General features: G+C 37.4%; 1 protein-coding gene and 1 pseudogene across 5 annotated transcripts in view; both read right to left on the bottom strand.

The window, feature by feature from the left end:
* LOC143035231 (uncharacterized) overlaps positions 1-8154 on the bottom strand; it is a 77596-nt gene extending 69442 nt beyond the window's left edge. For 2 of the 5 annotated variants that reach the window (XM_076202004.1, XM_076202006.1), the window contains exons 1-5: positions 7517-8154; positions 4590-4931; positions 3708-4342; positions 2755-3511; positions 1831-1991 (exon numbers count right to left, since the gene is read on the bottom strand). In XM_076202004.1, coding sequence (XP_076058119.1) covers positions 1831-1991; positions 2755-3511; positions 3708-4342; positions 4590-4893 — 1857 coding nt within the window. In that variant the 5' untranslated portion in view covers positions 4894-4931; positions 7517-8154. Of the gene's footprint in view, positions 1-1830; positions 1992-2754; positions 3512-3707; positions 4343-4589; positions 6891-7516 lie in introns of those variants that run through there. The other 3 variants (XM_076202007.1, XM_076202008.1, XM_076202005.1) reach the window with 2 other exon arrangements.
* On the bottom strand, positions 588-1587 carry LOC143035234 (uncharacterized; annotated as a pseudogene).
* Positions 8155-11689: the final 3535 nt, after the last annotated feature.

The raw sequence follows: 11689 nt of genomic DNA, 5'->3' as shown, positions 1-11689 counted from the left end.
TCCTCTTGTAGTTAGTGCAAGCATTAGCAAGACTTGTATTGTGTAATTGTCCTGCAACAGCTTTTCTTGTGTTCTGGCCCTTTTGTTCAGCAAATTTGTGTTGTCTATCCTCATCCTTCTCTTGTAGTTAGTGCAAGCATTAGCAAGACTTGTATTGGGTAATTGTCCTGCAACAGCTTTTCTTGTGTTCTGGCCCTTTTGTTCAGTAAATTTGTGTTGTCTATCCTCATCCTATTAGTTAAATATACATTGTAAATTTCCTTTCAACAATAAAGTCTGTGTTCTTCATTTTCAATAATGATTTACCATACCACAATGATTCATACATTTCTATTAATAAATAGTTATACAGAAATTAATATCTTTACATATCCATTAAAATGACATAGGTGATAATAGTTACATGGTAGAGAGTGTGGGGGTAGACAGATGTTCACACATGGGTCCCTAACACCCAAGTTTTATTTACATAACGATAAAGATAAGCTTTATGGGGTCATAATGAGCTTTTTATAGCTGCCACTCTATAAACCCTCGCTTGTTTCTGAATAAGATCAAAGAACTGCTTCAGTTGCAAATTAAAATGCTTAGGTTGTGTACTCAGTCAAATCTACACAGGTGGAGGCATCATATTGCATAATACTGCAACTATTACCATGAGGGGCCACATCGTTAGCAATTTCACTTTGTGTGAGCATCCTGCCTTTACTGGCTTTCCTTGTAATTGGTGGGATGTGTAGTTTTGCACCATGCTGGAGTATTAGATCACCAATGTTGAAGCCCCTATCCACCATTATGGCATCACCTGGGTCAACTTTATGAATGAGCTCAGCTTCTGCAGTATAGTGGTCTGACGTGTTACCTCCATACACACTTTTAGTGTGTTGTGGTGTTTATACTGAGAATATGTGGCAGCCTGAGCTGAAGGATTTGATGGTTTGACTGTGAACATCTCTGTGCAGTCTAGGATTGTTTGCGTGTCAGAATACTCTTCAGGGAAATCGTTGGCAAACTTGCAAGCACCTGTGCTGCAGTCGGCCATATAAGCCAGTCCTTAAGTACTAAATACGGTACATTAATCCAAGTTATGATGATACTACTTGCAACACTTCGTGCTACTTCAAAAAGATCTCCTAAAGTTCCTAAATCATATCCTTTTCTTATAAGCGCTAGGGTCATTAAATATTCATCCAAGTGTGATAACTTCCTATTTGTATGTGCTTTGATAATGCCTGGTGGTGTATTCTCATTCTTGACACTAAATGTCCCTCTCCAATAATGTATGCAAGTCACATTTTCTTTTATCAAATCAAACAAATCATAAAAATCCTTTTGTTCCATGCCCATATATCTTTTAATACTCTCGGTATTCCTTAGAATTTTCTGAATATAGGTGTTGTGTAATGCTCCGTCTTCTACAACATTGTTACATTGCCACAGAAATAAGAAAGAAGATAGTGTGGAGGACATATTATTGCATGTAAATTGAAAATATAGTTCCTGCCATATCTGTAGTAGGTACTTAAATCAATTTTCTATAGGGGGCTCGAAAACTATGCAAATATGTACTTGGTAGTACATTGTCACTGTTCCTTTCAATCTACACTCCATCCTCGTTTTTCTAGGCTACATTATTGTTAATGCTTTATCTCCCTTCTCACTGCATTACACCTGAATTTCAAGTCACGGTAATATTGTTAGTTGCTAGACCTGAGGACAAGAAATTGCAGCCCCCAAAAAACATCAATTCATTTTCTGCAACAGTGAAAGGACTATTGGCACTCTTTACAACAGAAAAAATAACATGTAGCTTAGGTATACTTTACTCACCTCATCTACTTGTTCATGAGTTTGTGAAGCTCTTTTAAGTGTTCTACACTGATCAGTCTGCACCTCTACATCTACTGATTCTGCAACAGTTTCACTTTGGGTAGAAACTCCATATGTGTGGTCACCCAAAACATTGCAGCTCTCATCAGGAACTGTAGTACCTGTAAGAGATATGAATATAGGTATTAATCACATGTGTGATCAAGCCGAAAGTTAAAAAAATATATATAATCTTTAGTTTTGCTTGATCATATAGTTAACTGTTGACAAGTACAGATGTAGCCAAATAAATGTAAGATATCTTTTAGTGGTGACACAGTCATGAGTCAAGTGTCAAGCGATTATCTGATTGATTACTTTAGTATTTTGTGTAATATGCAGATAACAGTAGCCACTGTAAACTGTTCTCTGTTTACACCTGTGCAATACATTACACATAATACTCCCAATAGGATCACATGTCAAGCAGTGAATTATCATTTTGGAGACAATGTTAAAGAATTATTTCCTCTCTGAAACTTTTTTTGATATTCACAAGCAATAATTACCTTAACTAACCTAACCTTAAGGGACCCGTCAAATGTCACATCAACGTTTGCTTTTCCCTCTTCCAAGCCATGATGTTTCCTACTGTAATGATTACACAGGTCTGCGTTTGAAAAAAAATTCTGTTCCTGTGGTTTTCTTTAGTGATTCCTAACGAAATTGTTCTCCTAAATTGAAATATGACATTCATTTTGCTCAATCAGGTCTGTTTTTTGAGATACAGCGCACTACTGTTTTTAGAAAAGGGCCATTTTTTAAAAAATCCCTTATTTATATAAGTTATTTAATAAATTACAATTACTTCTGATAAAAAAAATACCGACTCAATTTGACTTTCTTTTAATTAATTTTAAACTTACAGACTACTTATGAGCTTACCCAGGAGTGCAAAGAAACTATTTTCCAAGAAAGAAGTCCTTGATGACTTCCGCTTGTGAAGCGATGTTGGTTCGTCGCGTTTAAGACACCAGCAATAGTCAGCTAACATGTTGATGTCCCAGCGTCCTTGATATCTTGTCTCCATCGTCTTTATGTCTTGGTGAAATCTTTCTCCTTGTTCCTCGCTATAATCTCCACAGTTTGCCGGAAAATAGTCAAGATGTGACTGGAGAAAATGCATTTCTATCGACATGCGAGCTCCCATTTTTTCGAAGCTTTTCATAAGCTCATTTACATGTGAGATATATTCTGAGCTTCTTTTATTTCCCAGAAAACCGTCGATTACTTTACTAAACGCTCGCCATGCTTCTTGTTCACTGGCTTCCATATTGGTGTAAAAATGCTTGTCCTTTAACAGAGTTCTAATTTGGGGACCATCAAATATGCCTGCATGGAGCTTGGCATCACTGATCTGTGGGAATTTTTGCAGTAGATACTTAAAAGCTTGGCCTTCTTTATTCAGTGCTTTGACAAAGTTCTTCATCAGGCCAAGCTTTATATGAAGAGGAGGCAGTAAAACATTTTTGGGAGGGACTAGAGGTTGAGCTACCACATTGTGGCAGCCAATTTGGAATGCCTCTCGAGATGGCCAGTCTTTTTGCTTATAGTGAAGACTATCCGCCCGGCTATCCCATAAGCACATGAAGCATGGATATTTTGTGTAGCCTCCTTGCATCCCAAGAAGAAGGCACACAACCTGAAAGAAAACATATTGATGCATATTGATGTACATGGTTTCTAAGAACTTCTATTTTTTGCATAGGCAATTTTCACTAAGTTTATTAGGGGTAGGGAGAAACTAATATGTGTATAATATCCTTCTGTCATTGGTATTTAGAAACAAACATTCCTTGAAATATTTAACAAGTTCAATAAAGTAAAATATATCTTACCTTGAGATCACCACATATTAACCAGTTGTGGTTAGAGTACTTGATTGTATTAATCAATACTTTCATATTTTTGTAGCTTTCTGTTAACTGAACTGAATGGCCAATAGGTACAGATGCCATTTTATTGCCAATATTTAAGAGTACTGCCTTCAAGCTTCTGCTAGAAGAATCAATAAAGAGCCTCCATTCACTTGGTTGGTAAGGAACGCCAAGTGCCTCAATTAAACCTTTTACATCATTGCAATACACCAAAGAGCTGCAAGAATCAACTGCAAAGAACTTTCGAAACTCTTCGTCTCTATTTCTGAACCAAAAGTATGTAGTTTCTTGAGAGAGGAGGTTGCTCTCACTAAGACGGGATGCAAGAAGTTGTGCGTTCTCTTTAGAAAGACCAAGATCTCTAGTCAAGTCATTTAATTGACCTTGAGTGAGTGGTCTTGGCAAAGTCATTGTAGACGTAGTTTGATATGTCACTGAAGTGTCAGTGTCATCCACTTCTATATCTTCTATATTGTCTTGTAGCTCAGTATTTTTAGGTGGAGAAGGAACTGGAACTCCTGGACCATGTGGTTGTGGTTTAATGGCAGAAGGAACATCAGGATAGACTACAGTGTGTTTGTTCTTCTTATTGACACCTGAAAAAAAGTTTCGCATACTTAATTTACTCGACCCTCGTTTCCACATTTTTATACACATTTTTCATACCAGGTAAATTTACAATTTTTAAATACAATCAATTTTTATATACAATTTAACCACAATTTTTCTACCAGAATAATACACTATTTTTATACACAATTACAATTTTAATAGGCTACCAAAAGATTTGTATAAACATTTCTAGATTTGTCAAGGACTATATTGTTAAAGTAATTATCTCACCTTTAAGATTTGTCATGCAAAAATAGCAGTCTGTAATGTGGTCCTTGCCTTCTCTCCACACCATAGGTACACCAAATGACAAACAGTTCGTTTTGCCCTCACTCCAGCGTCTTAAGGCTATGACACAGGCTTTGCAGCACATATGTGGAGCAAAGTTTTTGTCTTGATCACCTAGCTTTATTCCAAAATATGCATTGTAAAGGAACTTTACTAACGGCGTTATAGTGCATTGCTGGTCACTAAAAGTTACCTTTCCACAAACAAAACAAAATCTATCAGGACTGTTTTTACACTTTCTATTCATTTTTTATGAAATATAAGGAGTTTTGCTAATGTATTTGCCTGCAAAAAAATTCACAAAGATAAATAAAGTTTTAGAAATACACTTTAAACACTGTTCATAGATGAGAAAAGTCATGGATTGTTGGAGAGTGAGCAAGCAACACACAACCACTCGCGCTCGCGGTCAGCTAGAGACTGAGCTCTCTATCGCCATCTAAGGAGCTTGGTCTGTATCTTAAAAACTAGACCTGATTGAGCAATATGAATGCTTGATTTGGATTTAGGAGACAAATTTTATTAAGAATCATCTATGAAACCCTCAGGAACATTTTTGACGCAGACCAGTGTTATAAACAGCATCCCTACTCCTTTTCAAAATGTTTTCAGTGTGCTGAAGGGCTTTTGTAGTTATATGTTTGGCATAATTTCTGTATGTGGCATCAGTGAAGTGAGGCAAGCTTAGGAAAGATATCACTCTATTTGCACCATCATAACCTGCACCAAGTTGAAGTTCCATCATACAATAATCTAACATGGTTCCGAACAAACCGAACAAAACCGATAAAAGCCGAACATACCAACAAAACCCAAACAAGGAAGGTTTGTACTCAAATGCACACTTCTATATATATATATATATGGTTGCATTATTTGGTGAGAAAGCTATAGGAAAGGGGAAGGATGTTTTTTGGGCTTTTATGGATCTGGAAAAGGCTTATGATAGGGTAGACAGAAAGGCACTGTGGGAGGTTATGCAGATTTATGGGATAGGAGGAAAGCTTCTGGGAGCTGTCAAGAGTTTTTATGAGAGTAGTAGAGCTTGTGTCAGGATTAGAAATGGAGAGAGTGAGTGGTTTGAGGTAAAGGTGGGACTTCGTCAAGGATGCGTTATGTCGCCCTGGCTGTTCAACTTATACATGGACGGGGTGGTGCGAGAGGTGAATGCTAGGGTAGTGGGTCAGGGATTGGAGATGGTTAAAGAAAATGGAGAAAAGTGGGAGGTGAGCCAGCTGTTGTTTGCGGACGACACTGCGCTTGTGGCAGGGTCAGAGGAGGGATTGAGGAAGCTGGTGGCAGAGTTTGGGAGAGTATGTGATAGAAGAAAGCTAAAGATAAATGTAGGTAAAAGTAAGGTGATGAGATGTACAAGGGGTGAAAGTGGCAGTAGACTGGAAGTGAACATTAAGGGAGAGCGACTGGAGGAAGTGGATAGTTTTAGATACTTGGGTGCAAGTGTATCAGGAAAAGGTGGAGTGAAGGTGGAGGTAGAATGTAGATTGAGAGAAGCGAGTAAATGCCTTGGTGGATTAAAGAGTGTAATGAGGAATAGACATTTGGGAATGGATGCTAAGAGGAGACTGTATGAAGGAGTGATTGTGCCAACAGCACTGTATGGGGCAGAAACGTGGAACATAAGAGAAGAAGAGAGAAGGAGTTTGAATGTGTTTGAGATGAGGTGTCTGAGAAGTATGGTGGGGGTTACTAGGCTGGATAGAGTGAGAAATGAGGAGGTGAGGAGGGGAACAGGGGTGAAAAAGGAGCTGGGAGATAGGGTTGATGAAAGAATATTAGGATGGTTTGGACACATGGAAAGAATGAGTGAAGAAGGACTAGTAAAAGAGGTATGGAAGGCAGATGTGGAGGGAGTGAACATGAGGGACGTCCTAGGATGAGGTGGATGGATGGGGTGAAGGGGGCTTTGGGGAAGAGGGGAATGTCTGTTGAGGAAGGAAGGGAGAGGACGGAAGACAGAGGTGAGTGGAGAATGGTTGTATATGGATGATGTTGTGATTGCATGAGGAGGAATGGGCAGGGGGGTGGGGTAGTATGTGTGAGTAAATTTTGACGCAGCCTGAAGGGATTTCTCCCCGTCCTCTCCTTATATGCAAGGGGGGACGGAGAGGGGGGGGTCGCCGATTAAATGAAGCGGCCTTGCTGTGGATGTGGTGTGTCTTGCGACACTGCTTCTGACCCAGGGCGGTGGGCAGGGTGCAGGGATGACCCGCCATCCAGGAGGTGCTCAGATGAGAGGGAGGGTGGGAGGGGTGTGGAGTGTATGTAGGGATGAAATGGGTGGGAGTGTTTTTATGCCTTTCCCTTTTTGGCTACCTCCCTTGTAAGGGGGAAAAAGCCTTGGTATATGTATGTATTATTTGAACTATTTTCTTTAAAATGTGTGATTTCTATGTAATATGATCAAAGAGAAGTTACGTTTTTATCCTCTGCAAAATTACCGAACACAGCTACGATTCGACCCAGCCCGCCGTCTATGATCACTGGTGGTATGGATCAAACTACACTCTTTTAAGTTTCTTACTATTGTGATATTAGTGTAATAGACTGCATATAGTTGAATTATTTCAACTATCTTTTTTAAATGTGTTACGTCATACTGCAGAGGCTAAAACATAACTTCTCTTTGGTGAAATTACATGAAAATCACACATTTTAAAGAAAATATCAGTTTATCGGTTTTGTTCGGCAATTAGTGAGACCGCACTGGGAATGGGCGATAGTTTGTAATGAATGAGATGACTGTGGAGACGTTCTCCTTTTTTCCGAGCATGTTCAGCCAGTTTCCGTTTTTGAATTACACTTTTTTTTGGGTCGTGACATTGTTATGTTACAATAAAGCGTCACACTACCACAAAATAGAACACAGTTCACTTCCACATGAGTAGTACAAGTTTAAATCTGACCAATACCAAAACAAAGTAAAGTAGACTCGTTTTATACTTATAACCACTACAGCTAGTGTACGAGCCTATTTTTACAGCCAGAGGAACGATAATACACGAGTTGCAACATAAAAATTGTAAGAAAAATAACGAAAAAGCTAGAGAAATGCTGCAAAAATCATATTGACTGCCACAGCATGATTTAAATGCCCGTGTGTAAACAAATTATCGAGCCGAAACAAACGACACGCTGCCCTTTAAATATTAAAGATAAATACTTAGACTTATGGTATCAACTCCAGCTTCTAGGATATGATAGCCAGATAGTTGTATTATTTTTTAGAACCAAAAACACAATTTCGTGGAAATATTCATTTTTCGCCCCAAAAAACCATCTTCTATTCCTTGAGGGACCAAGGGAAGTTGTTCAATTTCTCTGGTGAACTCATGTATACTTACTTTATTGGAAAGAGTATTATTGCATACTAAATTGTTTAAGTAACATGTATATTACATGTAGTTAATTTTTTTTTCATGATGGTATCTGTGATCATTGAAGTATCCATAGGCATAGGTAATCAACCTACTATGTAGGAAATGAAAGATTAGAGTCTTGGGAACAACTTAACAAAAGTGAGTGGTGAATTTTTGGGTTTTAACTTGATTTTTTTTTATAGGCATACAATATAAGTTCAATAAAGCATAATTGTGTGCTGTAATTGTACTCATAATTTGCGGAATGAAGATTTAAATAAATTACAGCAATGGTCTGAAAAGTGGCTAATGAAATTTAACAAGTAAATGCAAGGTAATGCACATAGGTAAAAATAACAGTAAGTACGATTACAAGTTATTTTGGAAATTCGTTAACAAAAGTGAGTAGTGAAAAAGATCTCGGCGTAATTATCAGTAACGATCTCAAATCATCCATGCAAATGATGAGTGTTATGATAAGGACATTTGGGAATGATATTGTAAACAATATGTAGAGTATAGAATCCTATAGAAAGTATCATTAGAGGACTTTTTCATTCAGGATTATGGTAGTATGGTAGATCAAAGGAATAATCAATTCTATATATAAATTGTTAATCAAATGAATCAGACAAAACAATACAACGACTCCAGCTAATAATTTCTCTCTATTGCTGGCGTACTCATCAGCTGGGAGGCGGTGGGGCAGCCTCGCCAGCAGCACACGTGGATGTCGAAGGAGTTGCCAATGGTTCTTTACTTTTATTATCCCAGTATGCCTTCATCCTTTTGCTTGCAGCTTCACTCCAAGCAATGGTCTTCCTTTTGCGTCTTTCCATTGTGTATCACACACGTGTACTGACTCGGAGAAAGGGGTAAACATACAGCCGGCAGCGTGAAAACTATCGTACCGCACTAAAAAAAAAAAAAAAAAAACATTAGATATTGAAGATATATGGCATCAGAGTTTAAATACCCAGAGCAGAGTCTAGTAGGCATTTAAATTTTAAAACCCACCACGACGCTCTAACGTCTGGCAGCGTTACGCACATAACGGACTAGTATTTCAGCGAGCCACACAAAAATTACAAAGGATTACAAAGGCGGAGCATGCCGACAGGAGACCTTTTGATCCATATTTAGGTCGGATGCAAAAAAAATCATATTAACAATAAATAAAAATTATAATAATGTAAATAACAAATAAAAAACATAAATACATGCATAGGTATAGTTAAAATAATAAACAAACAGGTAAATAGTAAATGATAATAAATTGACATATAACTGAAAATCAGACAGACAAATTATAACAAAACAAAAACAAATAATATAACATAAATCATAATCATTACAGCATCTTACTTAGGTATTTATCTAAATGATTCTTAAAGCTTCGAACTGAACTACATTGCACTACCTGTGCAGGAAGTTTATTCCATTCATTAACTATACGGTTGGCAAAGTTGTTTCTACCTACTTCCAAATTGAATCTATTTCCGGACAGTTTGAGACCATTGTTTCTTGTCTGATTCTCATTCAATGTGAAAATTTGGTCACTTTTGATGTTGTCAATTCCCTTTAAAATCTTAAAGACCTGTATCAAGTCACCTCTGAGTCCACGCTTTTTTTTAGGGAAAACAGATTCATGTGCTTAAGTCGATTTTCGTATGATTTATTTTTGATATTTGGAATCAGCTTTGTGGCTCGCCGTTGTACTTTTTCCAGTCTGTCAATGTCTTTAATGAGATTCGGTGACCATACGGAAACAGCATATTCCAAATGTGGACGAACTAACGATTTATATAGCTTGTTAATGAGTGATGGACTTTTGAAATCAAAAGATCGCGCAATCAATCCCAGAATCTTATTTGCTTTCTCAGAGGCTGAAATACACTGCTTGGATGATTTGTGGTCGTTACTGATAATTACGCCGAGATCTTTTTCACTATCCACTTTTGTTAACGAATTTCCAAATAACTTGAAATCGTACTTGCTGTTATTTTTCCTATGTGCATTACCTTGCATTTACTTGTGTTAAATTTCATTAGCCATTTTTCAGACCATTGCTGTAATTGATCTAAATCTTCTTGAATATCTAATTGGTTTGGGTGATCATTTGCCACTCCGCACAGTTTTGTATCATCAGCAAATTTGGAAACAGTAGATTTTAGTCCATGGTCTATATAATTTATATATGCTATGAATAGAAGTGGCCCAAGAACGGAACCCTGAGGAACTCCACTTGCAACACTTTTCCATCCAGAAGTTTTTCCATTTAAAACAACTCTCTGTTTTCGACCTTTCAACCAATTACTAGTCCAACCTAATAGGCTGCCACTTATTCCATGCAAAGCTAATTTAGTAAGTAGTCTTTCGTGTGGGACGGTATCAAAAGCTTTTGCAAAGTCTAGATATATTAAATTTATATTGTTTCTTTTGTCATAATTCGAGATGATTATTATTTTCGACCGAAAAAGTAGTTTTTGCCCTTAAGGACCGTCTGGTTGCTTTATAAGGGAGGATATCCTAAAACTTTTTGAATCTTTTTAATGAACTTAGCCTTATAATTACCATTTACATTTGTCTGTAATTCCCCAGGGTATTGTATTCCTCACATGTATATAAAAAGTGTAGCGAAGATATAGTGAAGCTGTGATTAATTTCATGCAGATCCTTCCACATAATTTAGCTTGGTATGAAATGAAAGCTTAGAGTCTGGGGAATATAAGTTATGTTGTACATTTGACAAAACTCATACCTTTTTTTTTGTGAAATTTCTTTTCAGAACATTTCAAAGGTGCTGCAAAATTCAGGTTTCATGAAAAATATTTTATTTTTTAACATAGGAAATAAAGAGCATAATGTTATCTTTCAAATGAAACAAAAATGACAAAAATCCATCTTGAACAACCGAAGATATTACAACAAAAAGAACAAAAACATTAAATCTACAGGAGAAGGCATTTCAATTTTGCGTGACCATTTTTAAAAGGCCCCAGCCTCATAGTCCCCGCTTTTGGTCACTTTACCAGTTTTACAATATTTCCTTTGCCTTTACTTTTGTTTTCTCAATTGCAACTGACTGAAAATTTACATAACTGTAATGCAGAGGCTTCATACTTATGTTCTCAGTCAATTTGTGAAACCTTGCATAGCCTAAACCTCCATTCATTGTATTGTACACTAAGGCGTTCGTCACTGGAGTGTCTCTCACTTCGGAATCACCACACTTTTGGCCACACTCTAAGTCAATCTTATAATCCATGTATTTATTTATAAAGCTGACATTTAGTTTCCCAAAGCACTTACCGCACGCAACATGTGTAAATAATTCTTGAAGATAACTTTTTTCAAAATTAAGTTCTAGTCATCAACTGTGGTCTTCTCTGATGGTTGCAATGCATAGCAAACCTCCAATTTCTTCTTCTTTGCAGATGAGGTATGAGGTGAGGCTCCAACTTGTGGTGTGGGTGGAGGAGGTGTAAGGTGGGCGGGGCTAGTAGCTTGTGGAGTGCTGCGTGAGGGTTGGCTGGTTTCCTCTTCGTTTTTTTTTTCACCTCTGTTTCTCTAGCCAGCACACAAAGGCCTTCTTTACATTCTTCCTCCTTGCTCGCTGGCTTTTCGTCAATCTTCCCATGACTATAGCAATAATACAGGGTGAGG

This window comes from Oratosquilla oratoria, chromosome 18 (genome assembly GCF_046742065.1).
Source record: "Oratosquilla oratoria isolate Oo_2021 chromosome 18, ASM4674206v1, whole genome shotgun sequence".
In the NCBI taxonomy this organism is placed as follows: domain Eukaryota; kingdom Metazoa; phylum Arthropoda; class Malacostraca; order Stomatopoda; family Squillidae; genus Oratosquilla; species Oratosquilla oratoria.
The sequence above is the reverse complement of the archived record's forward strand: the minus strand, read 5'-3'. Positions and strand labels throughout refer to the sequence as shown.